Source organism: Homarus americanus, unplaced genomic scaffold, assembly GCF_018991925.1.
Source record: "Homarus americanus isolate GMGI-L3 unplaced genomic scaffold, GMGI_Hamer_2.0 scaffold43872, whole genome shotgun sequence".
Lineage (NCBI taxonomy): Eukaryota > Metazoa > Arthropoda > Malacostraca > Decapoda > Nephropidae > Homarus > Homarus americanus.
The window spans coordinates 353,336-372,114 of NW_024742269.1; the positions used below are offsets into that span (position 1 = coordinate 353,336).

The 18,779-nt window shown below is 41.3% G+C and overlaps 1 protein-coding gene across 5 annotated transcripts in view; it reads left to right on the forward strand.

Moving 5' to 3' along the window:
• Positions 1-18,779, forward strand: part of LOC121876702 (titin-like) — a 94,660-nt gene that overhangs the window by 51,199 nt on the left and 24,682 nt on the right. For 3 of the 5 annotated variants that reach the window (XM_042382051.1, XM_042382049.1, XM_042382050.1), the window contains exon 2: positions 15,979-17,569. The exons of the other annotated variants lie outside the window; for them this stretch is intronic. In XM_042382051.1, the coding sequence (XP_042237985.1) occupies positions 17,566-17,569 (4 nt within the window). In that variant the 5' untranslated portion in view covers positions 15,979-17,565. The remainder of the gene's footprint in view (positions 1-15,978; positions 17,570-18,779) is intronic. 5 annotated transcript variants of the gene reach the window in all.

Sequence of the window (18,779 nt, forward strand, 5' to 3'; positions counted from 1 at the left end):
TATAGATTTATGGTGGTGTGGCGCGGCAGGAAATATGGCCACCTGTGCTGTCAGTCTGAATACAGTGACCAACAACAGTTGACAGGTTGGTGTCTTGCTCGCACCTGTGGGCTGGGTTGTGAACAATAAACTCGACATAGACAATAAAGAACTAACATTAAAAATAACCCATTCCATGATGTGTGTAGGTTTATCTTCCCCCCTCTCTCTCACTCTTCTGTAGACACGTGACCTTTGTGTTGATGTACCGTTCGTTCGCATCTACTCAAGATCCACAGTGGCATCTTGGCAACGTATCTATCTCACTCACGCAGTCTCCACAACGCACAGACTCTGCATACTGTTGCAGTCATATACCCTTGATATCTGTTCTGTGTACCTGCGTGAATGTTTTATTAAAATATGCTGTACGATGTGGGGAAGTTATATTAGGTTTGGTTAGGTTAGGTTAGGCTAGGCTAGGCTAGGCTAGGCTAGGCTAGGCTAGGCTAGGCTAGGCTAGGCTAGGCTTATTTAGGCATTTTTAGGTAAGGTTTGGTTAGGTTAGGTTTATTTCGGCACTAGGTATGTACTGTGGTTTAAGGTACTCAGTTGTCGGGAACTAAAAACAGCGATATTTCTACACATCGATTTTTTTGTTTATATATATATATATATATATATATATATAAACTTATCGCACTTATTAAAACACATTTTTCTTCATAATAGCCATGATACCTCTGTGGTGTGTGTGTGTGCGCGCGCGCGTTCTTTCGTTGGCATAATAGTTCTTGACATATTTGTGGATACGATTATTCCTTCGTGTCAGTTCAGAGTTCGTTTAAGAATTAATTATGTTATATTGGTCTTGTGTCAGAATACATTGGACAACATCGAATACCAACGGACAAGGACCATTTGGTGTCATTTCTTTTACGTATAATAATCTCTTGCCACCCCCCCCCCCTCTTTTTTTTACCAGGGTGAATGGAATAGGTGGGATGGTGAGGATGGGAGTGGGGGGATGGTAGGGATGGGATAGGAGGGGTGATGGGGTGGTATAGGAGAGGTGATGGCGGTGGGATAGGAGGGGTAGTGGGGAGGGGATACGTGGATGGTATGCCCCTCCCAGTCCAGCTGTGTACGTGCGTCCCCATGTCGACACCACTAGACACACCACCACCACCGTCCCTCTCTCAAGCGCCTACCACTACAACACCTCCCTCCTCCTCCCGTCACTTCCTTTTCTACTTCCTTTTCTTGTCAGGTGTATTATCCCTGTGTTTCACCATTGTTCCCCATTCCCCGTGTTCCACCATTGTTCCCCCATTCCCCGTGTTCCACCATTGTTCCCCATTCCCCGTGTTCTCATCATCACAAGGTCTACCAGTGTTCTCAACTTCTCACAGGTCCCCAGACGAGATTTCTTAACCAGGTTCCCAAGGCTCTCATTTATTCTTGGTGGTGATGGTCGGTTTCAGAGGCGCCAGATACTAAGACTCTTCAAAACGGTGATTACGTAAAGTTTCTCCTAATTGCTGATGAGTTGGACCAGATCTACAATAGTGATGAATTCTCGAAAAGTCTTATTGCGTTGACAGTTGTCCTTAAAGTCTCGTGATGATGAAATAATAGTTCTAAGTATCTCAAGTTTAGTCACGACACTGGGGAAAAAATAATCCCAAGAAGAGAAGACCTCTATTTTCTGACTTGTGCCATGACCCACAGTTGAAAGGTCACAATGGCGTCGAAACTGCACCGAGACTTCACTGTAGAGACAGGCAGCTGAGTTCTCTTGATTTTAGAAATATACTTTTAGGAAGAAAAAAATTAAAGTGCGAATCTTTTTAAATTCCCGTCCTTGGGTATAGGAAGGGTTGTGGCGTGTAATTGTTAGAGGGAGAAAATAACACAAGGCTCTGAGATGAGTATCCGCACGGGTATACAGTTAGACAGTAAGAATTGGTTGTATTTTACGAGTCACTGAAAATCCGGCCTTGTTGGTGGGTCCCTTAATCGGGTCTCTTGATAAGTGTCGACATACGTGTAGACCGAGGAAAAAATTATCTAGTGGGCGTGGGTGGCAGTAGCGTGGGTTATATGAGAGAACTTTAAATCTACGAACCTTGGGAAATATGGTCCCCATGGAGGGCGTGAGTGCGGGCATAAGCTCGGAGTTGCGACACTGGAGAGGGTGTGAGGGAGAGCCGGCGGGTGAGGGGGGTGTTATATCAGGTGGTTTAGCCTGTCTGTGTGTTTAACTCCTCATCCGGTGTTCAGTCATCCTTAAGATGGTACAGTCCTGTTGCTTGTTTACCTGCATCAGGCAGCTCTATGAAAGCCGAGCCTGATTCACTCTCTGGCGGACACACTTGACCCTCTGACTGGCCGATACAGCAGTGACCAGTTCTTATCTATGCACTTTAGCTAATTTGTACAGTTGATGGGTAGCCTGACCTTTTGGATGTGACACAGATGTGCATGGTGAGTGTACACACACACACACACACACACACTGACTCTATCCTAATTTTTAACACACCTTTACTTGGCTTCTTTTTGTTGTCACTATGGTGGTAAAGGGAAGCACCTTAATAACACCCCTGAAAACACACACACACACACACACACACACACACACACCCTTCATCATAAATACTTTTATTTATGAATCCCCCATGACTGCTTCAGTGTCATCTTCGTCGTCACCATCATCATCAAACTCAGTAAACCAAAGTAGCGCATTCACAGTTGTTGAGTGTTTACGTGCTAGTGTGTGTGTACGAGGCTTGTGTGTGTGTGGGGAGAGGTTAGAGGTGGAAAGGAAGGGTATTGAAGCAAGGGTAGTAGGTCTTTAGTTGTGTTGGCGTCAGACGGTGCTGGTCTTACGTAAAACACTCTCTCTCTCTCTCTCTCTCTCTCTCTCTCCTTCGACGAACTGGGTGTTGGGAGATGAGACTAGTGACGTCGTCGTCAAGTTCGTAATAACTAATGCCTTGGGTAATTAAGTGAACCGCTCAAAACACAAAGACATTTATCACATGGACTTACTGTCAGGAGGGAGTACTGAATCACTTTGAACAGTTGTACTCAGGGAAGTGAATTAGTATAGAATAGATCAACTTGTGAATAAAACATGAAACTATTTATTATTGTCTTGTGAACTAATTATTATATGTGACTGTTGCCTGGTAATCGAACTATTTAAAAAAATGGTACAGAGTGATGCCCTTAAAAGCGGAGGATTGTGGGTAACATGCAGCATTACGTCACTCACTGTTCTGTCAGCATCATTCACAGTGTGTGTGTGTATCTGTGCGCCGTTCAACAGCCTTGTCAAGAGGTGCCTTGTGTTGTGTAACTCAGATACGGTACAGCGAGACTGAACTCAAGCGTAACATAATACAGTGATACAATTACTGTAGGAAGTGCGTTACTGTATGTGTGACTTGTGCGTGGTATTAGATGACACAGTTTATTCCACGTATTGTTTATAACGGGAATGTCAGCAAGGTGCACGTGTCCTGATATAATCTCCGTGTAGTGACTGTTTCTTGTGCTGTGATACTACACCACTCACTCAGTGTCATGGCTGCATACATATGATATTTCTTACATCGTTAACCGCGTCAGTAATTGCTGTGGTTACAACTCCTGACCAAGTAACACACCGACTGACAGAAATTTGTGACACATTTTATGGTCAGTTTTTTTTATCGTGTGTAAATAATAATAATAATAATAATAATAATAATAATAATAATAATAATAATAATAATAATAATAATAAACGGTTTATTAATAGAGTTGCAGCCGGTGTCTGAAAATATACAGACTTACATTTGATTTAGACATAATGATATAATATGCATTGAATACATTTACAGGGCTGAATAGTACATAAATCAGTTGTTTATTATTTTAACAATAGATGGGATGGTGCTGTTCTTATATCTATCGGTGAGGGCTCTTATGGGCTGAATTTTGTTGTAGTGCCGGACTGCGCGAGTTGGGTGGGGGGCGGCAGGAGGTGGCGAGGGTGGTGCAGTAGTCCACGGCCAAACCTTTCCAGTGCTTGCTGGTGGAGGTCACTGAGGGATGGCATTTCCAGGGTGGAGAGAGCGTTGGTGTAGCCGGAGTATTCTGCGCCGAGCATGATTCTGCAGGCCCTTTTCTGTACCTTCTCTAGCTGACGTTGTTGGGTGGAGTTGAGAGAAGACGACCAGGCTGGTGACGCATACTTTAGTTTGGGGAGAATAAAGGCATTGTAGATGGTCCTCAGCTCTGGCGTGGGTGTCCGAAGTGACCTAAGCCTTCGTAGCATGTAGAGACGGTACGAGGCTGCCTTGACTGTGTTATTTACATGGGCTTTCCAGTCAAGCTTGTTGTCTATAGGTACACCCAGGAGTTTGGCAGACTGCACCAGCTGGAGAGGATGGGCATGTGTGTGTGTGTGTCCCTGGCCTGATAGTGAATGTGCAGCCACTATGACAAGTCATTAAGCAGTGGTGTGGTTATCAATGGACCACTTGTTAGATGCTGACAGGTCCTTGGTCTCCCGTCCCACCACCACTAGAAATAGTAATGGTAGTAGTACATAAGAACATAAGAATGAAAGAAACTGCAGCGGGCCTATTGGCCCATACTGGGCAGTCCCGTTTACACCCAACCCCTATTGCTCATATAAGCATCCAACCTATGTTTGAAGCTATTCAGCGTATTCGAGTTAATGATGATATTTGGTAACTTGTTCCATTCATCCACTACTGTTTCCAAACCAGTGTTTACCTATTTCACGCCTAAATCTGAATTTGTCTAATTTAAAACCATTGTTACAAGTTCGCTCCTGGTTGGATAGTTTGAGTACCTTTGTAATGTCCCCTTTGTTTAGCCCTGACTTCCACTTATACACCTCTATCAGGTCGCCCCTCGCTCTACGTCACTCGAGGGAGTGCAAATTAAGATGCTTTCACCTGTCTCTATACTCAAGGTTCCTAATGCCCGGGATTAGTCTTGTCATTCTCCTCTGAATTCTTTCTAATGATTCTATATCCATTCTATAATACGGTGACCAGAACTGAACTGCATATTCCAGGTGTGGGCTTACAAGCTCAAGATACAGTTTTAGAATGACCTCGCTAGTCTTGTAACTAACACTCCTTTGTATAAACCCAAGTACTTTATTAGCCTTGTTACGAGCAAAAACACATTGTTTACTTGGCTTAAGGTTCCTACTTATCATTACTCCTAAATCTCTGTTGCAGTCGGATTTCTCTATGGCATCGTTGTTCATCTGGTATCTGGTTTCCCTGTTTACATCTCCTATACTGAGTACTTTACATTTGTCCACGTTGAATTTCATCTGCCATTTTTCAGACCATTCGAAATTTTTTTTTAGATCATCCTGTAGTTTTGCGGGGTCCTCGTCAGATTTAATAACACGTCCTATTTTAGTGTCATCAGCAAATTTACTTATGTTGCTGTCTATGCCGATATCTATGTCGTTTATGTATATAATAAATAATAATGGTCCAAGTACTGAGCCTTGGGGAACTCCACTTGTGACGTTGCTCCAATGGGACTTAGTGCCGTTAATGCTCACTCGCCGTTTCCTGTCTGTAACCACGCCCTAATCCATTTAAGGATGTTACCTTTGATGCCATGTGCTTCTACCTTTCTAATTAGTCTTTCGTGGGAGACTCTGTCGAAGGCTTTGCTAAAGTCGAGATATACCACATCATAATTGTGCCCCTCGTCCATCGATTCGAAAACTGATGAAAAGAATGTTAATAGATTAGATAGACAAGAACGTCCGCTTGTGAAGCCATGCTGGGAATCATTGATCAATCGGTGCTTCTCCAGGTGATTTCGAATAGAGTTTGAAATGATTGCTTCCAGTAATTTGCCTACTATTGATGTTAGACTGATTGGGCAGTAGTTAGAGGATAGTGATCTATCCCCCTTCTTGAAAATCGGTATTACATTCGCTATCCTCCAGGATTCTGGCACTACACCTGTTTTTAAGGACATGTTAAACAACTATGCTAAGGGCATACTAAGCTCTTCCTTACATTCCTTTAATACTCTGGCAAATACCTCATCGGGACCAGGTGACTTATTAGGCTTTAGTTTGTTTATTTGCTTACTAACATCGTTAATAGTCACTACTATCTCGCTTAATTTGTTTTCTTCTCTATCTCTGAATAGAATCGGTGCCTCGGGTATCATGTTTAAATTTTCGGTGGTGAAAACTGTTGAAAAATATTTATTCAAATTATTGCTTATTTCTCCGTCGTTATCAGTTAGCTCGCCGGTATCTGACCATATTGGTCCAATCTTTTCTCGTGTTTTAGTTTGATACATTTGGTAGAATCCTTTGGGGTTTGTCTTTGCCTCCCTTGCTATCCTTACCTCATTATTCCTCTTGGCTTTCCTTATCTCGGTTTTAACCCTACTCGCCAATATCTTGTAATAATCGTGGAGGTAAATTTCGCCACGCTTTATCCTTCTACCTATAGCCTTCCTTTGGCCAATGATATTCTTTAAATAATTAGTTATCCATTTAGGGTCATTGTTGTCTGATCTGAGTTTTTTGTATGGTATGTTCTTCCTTTGTGCATTAAGTAACTCATTATTTAAATTGTCGTGGAACTCGGCAATCTCAGATCTCGTTATCAGGTCCGAGTCCTCTGTCAGGTTCATGGCCAAGCGCGACACCCCCTCTCTCAGCTGCCTCTTTAAACTGTCAAAGTTTGCCCTTCTGAAATCTGGTACTTTAGTGGAATTTTCCTTACGTCTGCCCTGAAAATCTAACTGGAATCTAATTTCTTTGTGATCGCTGTTTGCAAGTTCGTTCCCTACCTCGACATTGTTAATGAGGCTTTCTCTGTTCGACAGAACTAAGTCGAGTATATTATTACCCCGTGTGGGTTCGGTTATATGTTGACTTAGAAAACAGTCCTGGATCGTCTCGAGAAAAACCTCTGATTCTGAGTTACCTGTAAGGTCAGTCCAATCTATTTGGCCAAGGTTAAAGTCGCCTACTATACAGACTTTGTTGTGTATGGAAGCCCTGCGCATTTCATCCCAGATAAGTCGCTCATTGACTCTATCAAGATTGGGAGGTCTATATATTACTCCTGTGATTAATTTTTCTCTACCGTTGATTAATTCTATCCAGATTGTTTCTGTATTCCGCTCAGTTTTTATTTCCTTATTTATTTCACACTTCAGATTATCCCTAACATAGATTGCTACTCCGCCTCCTCTCCTGGTCTGTCTATCGGTATGGAACAATTTGTAACCCGCAATTTGGTATTCGACTGGCAACTCACGTGAGTCTAGGTTGATCCATGTTTCAGTGAATGCTATTATATCGATTTTTTCGGTACATACCAAGACCCTAATATCATCCATTTTGTTTCTCATACTTCTACTGTTCGCGTAGTAGACATTTAAGTTAGTCGAGTTCTGAGTCCTCCCTTTACCGCGTTTAGTTTTAAACTCCCTGTTTAATTTAGTTTTGTCATCATTCCTAACACTATTTCCCTGTAATCTTTTACTTTGTTTACCCGTTCCCACTGCAGTTTGCCCCACCCCCGTGCCCATATGTTCCCCTAGCAGTTTAAAGACTTCGATATCCTTTGAACTGCCCCCCTCCAGAGACCCAGCCAGGGTTGCCACCCCATCCCGAGACAGGTGCACCCCATCCCTAGCATAAAGGTCCCTTCTGCCGTAGAAGTTGAAGTGATGCTAATCGTAGCAGTAGTAGTAATGGTAGTCGTAGCAGTAGCGTCGTGGGGAACAATTGAAATATGATAAGTGAATGCGGGTTTTAATCTGGATGGTGGTAGTTGTTGAGGTCGTCTTGGGAAGGATCGTGGTTGTTGTGGCGGTGCTATGAGATGCTACTGGTGAAGGTTGTAGATGTTGGGGTGGGGGATGGTCGTTGTGGTGGGAGTGGTCGTTGTGGTGGGAGTGGTCGTTGTGGTGGGAGTGGTCGTTGTGGTGGGAGTGGTCGTTGTTGGTAGCCGGCATCAAGGCCATGAGGCGGGTAGCTAGATGACGTAAGGGTAATACGAGATCTGGTGGGTGATGGTGGTGGTAATGTTAGTAGTAGTGGTGATAATGGTGGTGACGTTGATAGTGGTGGCAATACTTATAACTGTCGTGTTGGTGGTGGTAAAGACTAATTGTAGTAGTAGTAGTAAGTAGTAATAGTAAGTAGTAGTAGTGTAAGAGAGATGTCAGGAAATAATGTAGATGAGTAAGAGTGGTGGTGGTAAGGAAGGGGGCGGAGAGGTAAATGAAGTAGTGGGTGGAGGGATGTGGGTGGAGGTGGGTGTTGAGATTTTATCGTTCAGGGTGTGTCCTTCCTATTGTTGTGTGTGTGTGTGAGTGAGAGAGAGAAACTTAGCATCTCTCTGACCTGACCTACAGTATCTCTTCAAAACCAATAGACATTAAGGGTCAGCTGTACAGTAGTTAGTGAGGTGCGATCAGTTAGTGTCGTGTTGGAGTAGAGGAAATTTCCCTTGAGTGCTTTTGGGCCAGATGACCGTATATACAGTAGGTACTGGAGTAACGCCTTAGGAATACCAAGCCTGACGGAGACTTGACAACTTCATTCTTGTTTGTTCTTCATCCCCGACAACACTTGACTTATAGATGTGAAGTGAAGTTGTATCCATGTGTGATATATAGACACCATGGAGGATAAAAATGGAATAACATAAGATAGTAATAATTAAACTTGAATATAAATGTGGTCGTGGCAACAATTACTGTTAGTAGTAAAGTAGATTCTTTAAAAATATGAGGAGTCGTAGTAGTAGACTATTTAAAAGTATGTGTGTAGTGACAATAGTAGTAATCGATCATTTAAAGACGTGTATGTATTTAGTGAGTGGTAGTAGCAGAATACTTAAAGGTGTGGAGTGGTATCAGTGATAAGAGATTATGTAACTTGGAGGAGGGGTCAGCGTTGGACGGTTCACAGTCTGAGGGTGATAGTGCCGGCCACAGCAACAGCTCCTGTATTATCTGTGCGTGTCTCTCGTGCTTCCTACAGTGTGTGATGTGTTGAAAGTGATAAAACTCCTAAACCATCTACTGAGCCTGTGTGTGTTTGTGTGTGTGTTTAACTTCGGAAACATTACGTGAACCAAAATATTACCGTGGCTGAAAATATCTTGTAAGATTTATCGTGTTGTGTTTAGTGGTGGGATAGAAAACATGAGATTTAGTTTAAATTGCGGAATAAAAATATAATGGTGACTTACCCAATTAACCATAAGGGTTGAAATTGTTTAAAGATGTGATTTATTGACTGAAAAAACTATAAATACCATAATAACTGTTTAATACATATGTTTAGTGCAAAAAGAAAATATATAATAGTATTTGAGTAGTAAAGAGATTAATTAGTGCGACGTCATATATATATAATGAGTGTAAATTAAAGTGATTATCCTGAGATGATTATTGTAATCAGGAAATTTAGATATAATTGTGTACGTATATCATTAGAACTGGATGTGTGTGTCTGTGTGTTTTGGGAACATATTCTCGAAAATTTATATAACAATTAGCTTACCTTACCGTCATTGTTCACTGATTCCCGCTGTGAGTGAGGGTCTGATTGGCTAAATACTCCATTCGTGTCCTCTTATTGATTCATTATTCCGGCTGTAGCTTCTGATTGGTGCTAAATGCTCCAATTGTGGCCTCTGATTGATTCATTATTCCGGCTGTAGCTTCTGATTGGTTAAATAATAATAGTTTCACATCTGATTGGATAACTAATATGAATGTGGCTTCTTGTTAGTAAAATATGGTAACTTTGGTCCGCTATTGGTCGAATATTCTAACTTTGGGCCGCTATTGGTCGAATATTATAACTTTGTGCCGCTATTGGTCGAATATTATAACTTTGGGCCACTATTGGTCGAATATTACTTTATTTTGGCCCGCTATTGGTCGAATATTATAACTTTGGCCCACTATTGGTCGAATATTATAACTTTGGCCCGCTATTGGTCGAATATTATAACTTTGGCCCGCTATTGGTCGAATATTATAACTTTGGCCCGCTATTGGTCGAATATTATAACTTTGGCCCGCTATTGGTCGAATATTATAACTTTGTGCCGCTATTGGTCGAATATTATAACTTTGGCCCACTATTGGTCGAATATTAAAACTTTGAGCCGCTATTGGTCAAATATTATAACTTTGGCCCACTATTGGTCGAATATTATAACTTTGGGCCACTATTGGTCGAATATTACTTTATTTTGGCCCGCTATTGGTCGAATATTATAACTTTGGGCCGCTATTAGTCGAATATTACTTTACTTTGGCCCTCTAATATTACAACTTTGGTTTTTGCTGGGTTAAATATTGCGACTGTGACCTCTGCTTGATGGAGGAGATTAAAACGTTGATCAATGACGTTTGCTTATCTGTACACACACACACACACACACACACACACACACACACACACACACACACAGTCAGTTGGATATACTGTACATATACACAGTTACAAACAGCTACAGTAGTCTCGCATTTATACATTTACAGACAGACAGACAGACAGACAGACATGGTTGCTGAAAGACATTGACAGAGACAAATTCCTTTACAGAGAAAGACGATTGTGTCTTATTTATTTACAGACAGGCTCTGAAAGACAAAGAACATAAGAATGTAGGAAACTGCAGCGGCCCTATTGGCCCATACTGGGCAGTTCCGTTTACACCCAACCCCTATTGCTCATATAAGCATCCAACCTATGTTTGAAGCTATTCAGCGTATTCGAGTTAATGATGATATTTGGTAACTTGTTCCATTCATCCACTACTCTGTTTCCAAACCAGTGTTTACCTATTTCACGCCTAAATCTAAATTTGTCTAATTTAAAACCATTGTTACGAGTTCGCTCCTGGTTGGATAGTTTGAGTACCTTTGTAATGTCCCCTTTGTTTAGCCCTGCCTTCCACTTATACACCTCTATCAGGTCGCCCCTCGCTCTACGTCTCTCGAGGGAGTGCAAATTAAGATGCTTTAACCTGTCTCTATACTCAAGGTTCCTAATGCCCGGGATTAGTCTTGTCATTCTCCTCTGAATTCTTTCCAATGATTCCATATCCATCCTGTAATACGGTGACCAGAACTGAACTGCGTAATCCAGGTGTGGTCTCACAAGCGCAAGATACAGTTTTAGGATGACCTCGCTAGTCTTGTAACTAACACTCCTTTGTATGAACCCAAGTACTTTATTAGCCTTGTTACGAGCAAAAACACATTGTTTACTTGGCTTAAGGTTCCTACTTATCATTACTCCTAAATCTCTCTCGCAGTCGGATTTCTCTATGGCATCGTTGTTCATTTGGTATCTGGTTTCCCTGTTTACATCTCCTGTACTGAGTACTTTACATTTGTCGACGTTGAATTTCATCTGCCATTTTTCAGACCATTCGAAAAATTTGTTTAGATCTTCCTGTAGTTTTGCCGAGTCCTCGTCAGATTTGATAACACGTCCTATTTTAGTGTCATCAGCAAATTTACTTATGTTGCTGTCAATGCCGATATCTATGTCGTTTATGTATATAATAAATAATAATGGTCCAAGTACTGAGCCTTGGGGAACTCCACTTGTGACGTTGCTCCAATGGGACTTAGTGCCGTTAATGCTCACTCACTGTTTCCTGTCCTGTAACCACGCCCTAATCCATTTAAGGATGTCACCTTTGATGCCATGAGCTTCTACCTTTCTAATTAGTCTTTCGTGGGGGACTCTGTCGAAGGCTTTGCTAAAGTCGAGATATACCACATCATAATTGTGCCCCTCGTCCACCGATTCGAAAACTGATGAAAAGAATGTTAATAGATTAGTTAGGCAAGAACGTCCGCTTGTGAAGCCATGCTGGGAATCATTGATCAATCGGTGCTTCTCCAGGTGATTTCGAATAGAGTTTGAAATGACTGCTTCCAGTAATTTGCCTACTATTGATGTTAGACTGATTGGGCTGTAGTTAGAGGATAGTGATCTATCCCCCTTCTTGAAAATCGGTATTACATTCGCTATCCTCCAGGATTCTGGTACTACACCTGTTTTTAATGACATGTTCCTACTTATCATTAATCCTAAATCTCTCTCACAGTCTAAGACAAAAATACCGACTTTCTTTAGCAGACAGACATCGATAGACACACAGTTGCAGATAGACATTGATAGACACACAGTTGCAGATAGACATCGATAGACACACAGTTGCAGATAGACATTGATAGACACACAGTTGCAGATAGACATCGATAGACACACAGTTGCAGATAGACATCGATAGACACACAGTTGCAGATAGACATCGATAGACACACAGTTGCAGACAGACATTGATAGACACACAGTTGCAGACAGACATCGATAGACACACAGTTGCAGATAGACATTGATAGACACAGTTGCAGAATGAACATTGATAGACACTGATTTTGAACCAGACATCGATAGACACACAGTTGCGGAACCAGACATCGATAGACACACAGTTGCAGATAGACATTGATAGACACACAGTTGCAGATAGACATTGATAGACACACAGTTGCAGACAGACATTGATAGACACACAGTTGCAGATAGACATTGATAGACACACAGTTGCAGATAGACATTGATAGACACACAGTTGCAGACAGACATTGATAGACACACAGTTGCAGATAGACATTGATAGACACACAGTTGCAGATAGACATTGATAGACACACAGTTGCAGATAGACATTGATAGACACACAGTTGCAGATAGACATTGATAGACACACAGTTGCAGACAGACATTGATAGACACACAGTTGCAGATAGACATTGATAGACACACAGTTGCAGACAGACATCGATAGACACACAGTTGCAGATAGACATTGATAGACACACAGTTGCAGATAGACATCGATAGACACACAGTTGCAGATAGACATTGATAGACACACAGTTGCAGATAGACATTGATAGACACACAGTTGCAGATAGACATCGATAGACACACAGTTGCAGATAGACATTGATAGACACACAGTTGCAGATAGACATTGATAGACACACAGTTGCAGATAGACATTGATAGACACACAGTTGCAGATAGACATTGATAGACACACAGTTGCAGACAGACATCGATAGACACACAGTTGCAGATAGACATTGATAGACACACAGTTGCAGATAGACATCGATAGACACACAGTTGCAGATAGACATTGATAGACACACAGTTGCAGATAGACATTGATAGACACACAGTTGCAGATAGACATCGATAGACACACAGTTGCAGATAGACATTGATAGACACACAGTTGCAGATAGACATTGATAGACAGAGTTGCAAACAGACAGACAGAGGTAGTGGGACAAAGGTGAGGTAGAAAACAACAGTGTGGGTGCAGGTGTGGGTGGCAGGGCGGGGGGGGGGGGGAGACAACAACATTAGGATGTGGGTAGACCGCAAGTTTGACGGCCGCCATTATTTTTCTCACTTAGACCTTTCTCACGTCTCACCGCCACCTTTTTTTTTTGTATTATTATTCTATCATTTTTTTTTTGGGGGGGTGATATGCATGTCCTTCCTGTTATTATTGTCTGTCTGTCTTTCTTTACGCTGTTATAGGCAGGCAATATTGTTTAAGTATCGGTGCTTGAGGTTCATTTGTGGTGGGTCGGTGTTCGTCACTTGGATTCGATGTAAAACTTATTTTTCATCTAATTTGTTTACATTCTTGGTACGTTGTTCACATTCTCTGTTCCGTCTACCGCAAGAGTCGTGTTTTGTCACTTGTAGGTAAACATAACCCACCATGCTCTAGCTTTGGGGGGTTGTTTCATTTGACCTATTCGCTGAAATTTTTGAGTTAGTTTGACCACCATTGAAAACACAGAGCTACGCAGTTTTTGGCGATCGTAACTGACCTGGTGAATTGATCATAAAAATAATTTGATTGTTTTTCCAACCTGTTGTAGTGATATCATACTACCCCAGGAGGAACTTGTTATATATTTAGTTTTTAATGGATGGTTTTGTAATTAATCTGCTTTTATTTGTTACTTCCTCCCTCATTCACTCACTTTATCCTCTAAAACATGTTAGAGTATATTGATATGTCCGTCCGTCCTTGCTTCCGTCCCAACATTAATAGCTGCAGGAAGGCGACGCTAAATTCGTGACCGTCAACATCTCATTTTTCCTACTAGCCTGTTTTTCTTCTCGGGTCACCTTTAGTGTATGTCTGTCTCTCTCTCACCTGTTGCTGTGGACGGTAATATTTATAAGAACACTCACCCCAGACTAATATGTTCTTGGTTTTCGTAACTGGGCGGTTTATTTATTTATGTTTTTTTAAGTTTTGATTGTAATTGTTGTATTGTGCTTTTTCTTCTTTCGTTCGTTTTTAGTGTTTTATCTTGTAACCGGTATTGTTATTATTATTATTATTATTATTATTATTATTATTATTATTAAAGTATTGTAACCGTTAGTAGTATTTTTTTTTTTTTTCCGATTCTATTATTATTATTATTATTATTATTATTATTATTATTATTATTATTATTATTATAGTAGTAGTAGTAGTAGTAGTAGTATCATCTTATCCGCAAAGTTATCCTATAAAACTTAACGTAAATTTTGTGTTCTTTAAGCCTTTTTTTTTATTCCACTTTTCTGTGATTTCTCGTTTGTTTTGTCTTTTCTTTGCTTTGGTTATTACCTCACAGGCTATTTTCTGGTGGTTTACACGAGTTTTTTTTTTCTGATTTGCGGTCAAGTCTGAGGCACCGAGCTATCCACATTCCCTCCCGCAGCACAACCCAAGAAAATAACAAATCTTCTTTATTTATTCAATGCACGTGTCTATTGTCTAGAAAATTAGAAAGTTAATTACAAAAAATATATAACATGATACAGAAATTAGGAGGTAAATAGAGATGCAGAGATAAATATGTTTGTTGACTGGTTTACTGTACAGACGCTTACATGTGAAGTGTGTTTGGCGGGAAAGTTCGTTGGGGTTGTTATAATGTAGGCGGTTTTCGCCTTAACCTCTTAATAATAATAATGATAATACAATAATAATAATGATAATAACGGCAATACAATAATGACTTTGGCTTCATGAATGACTTGACTTGTATATTAGGTGAGTGTTAGGGCTATCGGGTGACTGCACACACACACACCTCAGCGCACCGCCAACACAATCATACTTGCGGTTAACCTTATTCATTCTCACAGTCCACAATACTCTCCCTTTATGGTCTACGATATTCGTCCTTAAGATTTACGATATTCGCCTTTAACGTCTACGATACTCGCCCTTAAGATTTGCGGTACTCGTCTTTAAGGTCTACTATACTCGCCTTTAAGGTCTACAATACTCGCCCCTTTAAGTTTACGATACTCGTCCTTAAAGTCTACGGTACTGGCCCTTTTAAAGGTCTACGATACTCGCCTTTAATGTCTACAATACTCGCCCTTTAAGTTACGATATTCGCCTTAAGGCCCTTATGGTGTTTTTATCAATTAACTTCAGGGGCAGATATACTGCAGTTCATTCAGGGCCGCTACGATACCCTCAGGAACCAGAGTAAAACGTACTATCCTGTAGAAGGCGTAGTTTGGGGCGGGTTTTTTTCCCCAGGCGATATTATAGTTGTAGTGTTTTGAGGGGTTAGATACTGTTGTAATACGTACGTATGTATGTATGTATGTATGTATAATTTTAGTTCGGTTGATGTAACTGGTGATAACTTACGTGATTTAATGTTATTTCCGTACCCAGTGGATGGCGTGTGTGTGTGTTTTAACATTTCATTGTGTGAGACTCTTCGTGATGATGTAGTAGTTAAATTATGTGTCGTTTCACCAGCTCATTTTAAAGACTTCGTGATGTTAGTGTTAATGATTGGTTATGTCGTTTTAAACAGGTCAATGTAAAGACAGTGAGGTGTTCTTAAGCAGAGTATCATGTGATAACAGAGACGTCGTTATACTCAGTGCCTACAGTTGATCTTTGTGGTGATGATGATGTTGGCGTGATCGTGTCAACTAGGTGAGCCGCTCAGAGAAACAAACTGTACCATAAAGTGTCAGCGACGATGGTACATGACAGTTACAGTGTACACAGAGAAATGTGATATAATGATGATAAAGTGGACAAGGTAGACAGCCCCGAACGAGTGGTGTGGACACTCACTCGTTTGTAGCTAAGCGAAGCGGGAAAAAAAGTGCATGCTCCTTGGTGAGGTGTGGAGTTACCAAGAGTGTCCACTGGAATACAACCTGACGTGGGATCTAGCGTCAGCGAGCCATCTCCCTCAGGCGCATGTGGGTTGAGTGAGACCAAACCAACCTGCCAGCTACAGTGTCCTCAAGTGAACCGAGTGGACGCCACTAGGCTGGGGATGCAGGTCTGGTCCCTCCCCCAGAGCTAATTCGTCAGCCCGTGAAGCGAGGAGACCTTTGTTGGATCAAGTTGACTTAGTACCATTACCTCTCTCCTTCACAAGTCCATCCACCAATCCTAGAAGCTTGAACACCACAAAGGACGACGTTGGGGGAGTTCAGGCAGGTCTGAGTCGACTCATCAAGCCGTGTGTGGCGATAACAACAACAAGTACAAGGGGCGTGAGAACTGCTCAACCCCTGGCTTCCACCACCACCACTATATACTACACTCCCCACGTGCTCCTCACTCTTACTCTCTTAATCATTCCCAGTTTTCTTTGACTCTCCTCCATCGTCTTTCCTTTCACACCTTTTGTTTGGGTTCTAGAGAAATATTTTCTTGGTTCTTATGATCTTTTAAATTCCCATTTGTAATCTTCATATGTTCCTATTTTGAGACTATTATATATTCCATTATTGTACTTTTTGTTATTTCTTTGTTATTCAGTACCTTTGTTTTTCCTGTGTGTACTTATTACAGGTTTTCCCTTGTATTTTGTCTCATGTTTTTGTGTAACTTTCTTGTCCATTTGCAAGTATTGTTATAACACTAATATTTGTCTCACACATCAAGTTGTATTGGCCCCAGGTAGTGAGCGGGCGGTCACTGCACCTAAGAGGTTGTGTGAAGGTGCTGGTATAGTGGTGCGTGGCGCCTTTATTTCTCCACCCCCTTCCCACCGCCTACCCCTGGTCCAGGCGCCTAGGCTCGTAACCCAAACCCACAGAGGCTCTCCCTCGCCCACCAACCACTCCCCAGGTCCCCCCCATCACCCCACTGATTCTATCTCTCACCCCTAGATCTTCACATTACCTTCCATCTCACTCTACGTTCCCAAACAGCACTCTCTTTAATTCTCACCAATTTTATTCCATCTGTAATCTCAGATATTTATCCCATTAACTGAAGCACTTTTTTTTATTAATCTCTCAAAGTGAACTGCATCATTTATTTTTTCTATACTATTTCTTGTCTGATCTCATAATCTCGTTTTTATTATTTCCGTGGTTTGTGTGGTGGTGAGCGCTGCCGTGTTGTCGTATCGGAGGCACAGGTCGTCGTCACCATGAGTAAGTAACAGTTGAGTGTGATGATATGGTGTAAGGCAGACGAACATGGCCACACCACTATCTTCAGGGTAAATATAGAAGTGGATTAACCTCATCTCTTAATGCGGGTCACGTAGGCCTTCCTCTTGAAGGGCTTCTGCTGCTACTACTGATTTTTTCCTCCCAGGTGCTTATTGCTATCCCTTAACCCTGCTTGCTTGCTGCTTTTTAACACAGTACTCCCCGGCACTCTACCCCCTCCTGGGTGTCTCTGCCTCACATGGGGAGCTCCTTATAGATAAAGTTCATTTTTTCTCTTTGATTGTTTAGCTGAGGGAAAAATGTAATTACGGTAGTGCAGAGTGGGCTTAAAATTTCGTTATCCACCGACCTGAGTACAGTTGCTTTGCTAGAGAAGTTTTGGTGTGTCTAGTGTGTGTCTTGATACATGTCCTGCTTTCATTTTATTTTCAGTTTGTGACGTGGGATTTTTTTTTATATATAGAAGAACGTGTTTATGGCTTAATATACCATGTCCAATTTTTTACTCAACCCTTCTTTGTTTCCCCGCGGGTTACCTGTCAAGCTTTGATATCAAGGTAGAACGTGATTATGACTTGACTGTACGTGTCCCATTTTGATTTAATATATTAATTTATTACGATGCATAACTACATATAAGAGTTTTTTGTATACGGTAACAGAAGGAGCGCTCCGTTCAGGTGAGTCGTGACATATGAGAGGAGCTTCGCCGCCACTTGTAATGTAGAAAAAAGATCGGTGTTATCAGGAGAAGCTGTACAGAAAACAATGTGTAAGGTGAGAGGCAACGGTACATAGCAACAAGAAAGGTTAGCATTAGACAGTCAGCTCCTCTTACTGTACTGAGATCTTTGACTCACATTCTCAAATCTTCGTACCTTCAAGTTTGCCTTTAGTTGAGACGTGAGAAAGTATCCCACGTCTCGTTTAATCTGTGATAGAAAGCTTGGTGGACAGTATGCCGTGTGAATTGCAACTAGATTCTGTGGTAATTAGACACGTTAACATGTCCCTAGGAATAAAAGGGAACGTAAATCATGGGCCTTTGAGAACCCAATGTTGTGATTCTCAAAATTTCGTACATTAATTTTCCCTCGACGCGAAGGACGAGACAACCCATCTACAGTAATTACAGTAGAAATTTAGTGTAATTTTGATGTTATTATGGCTGGCACCTTTGTCGTATAGA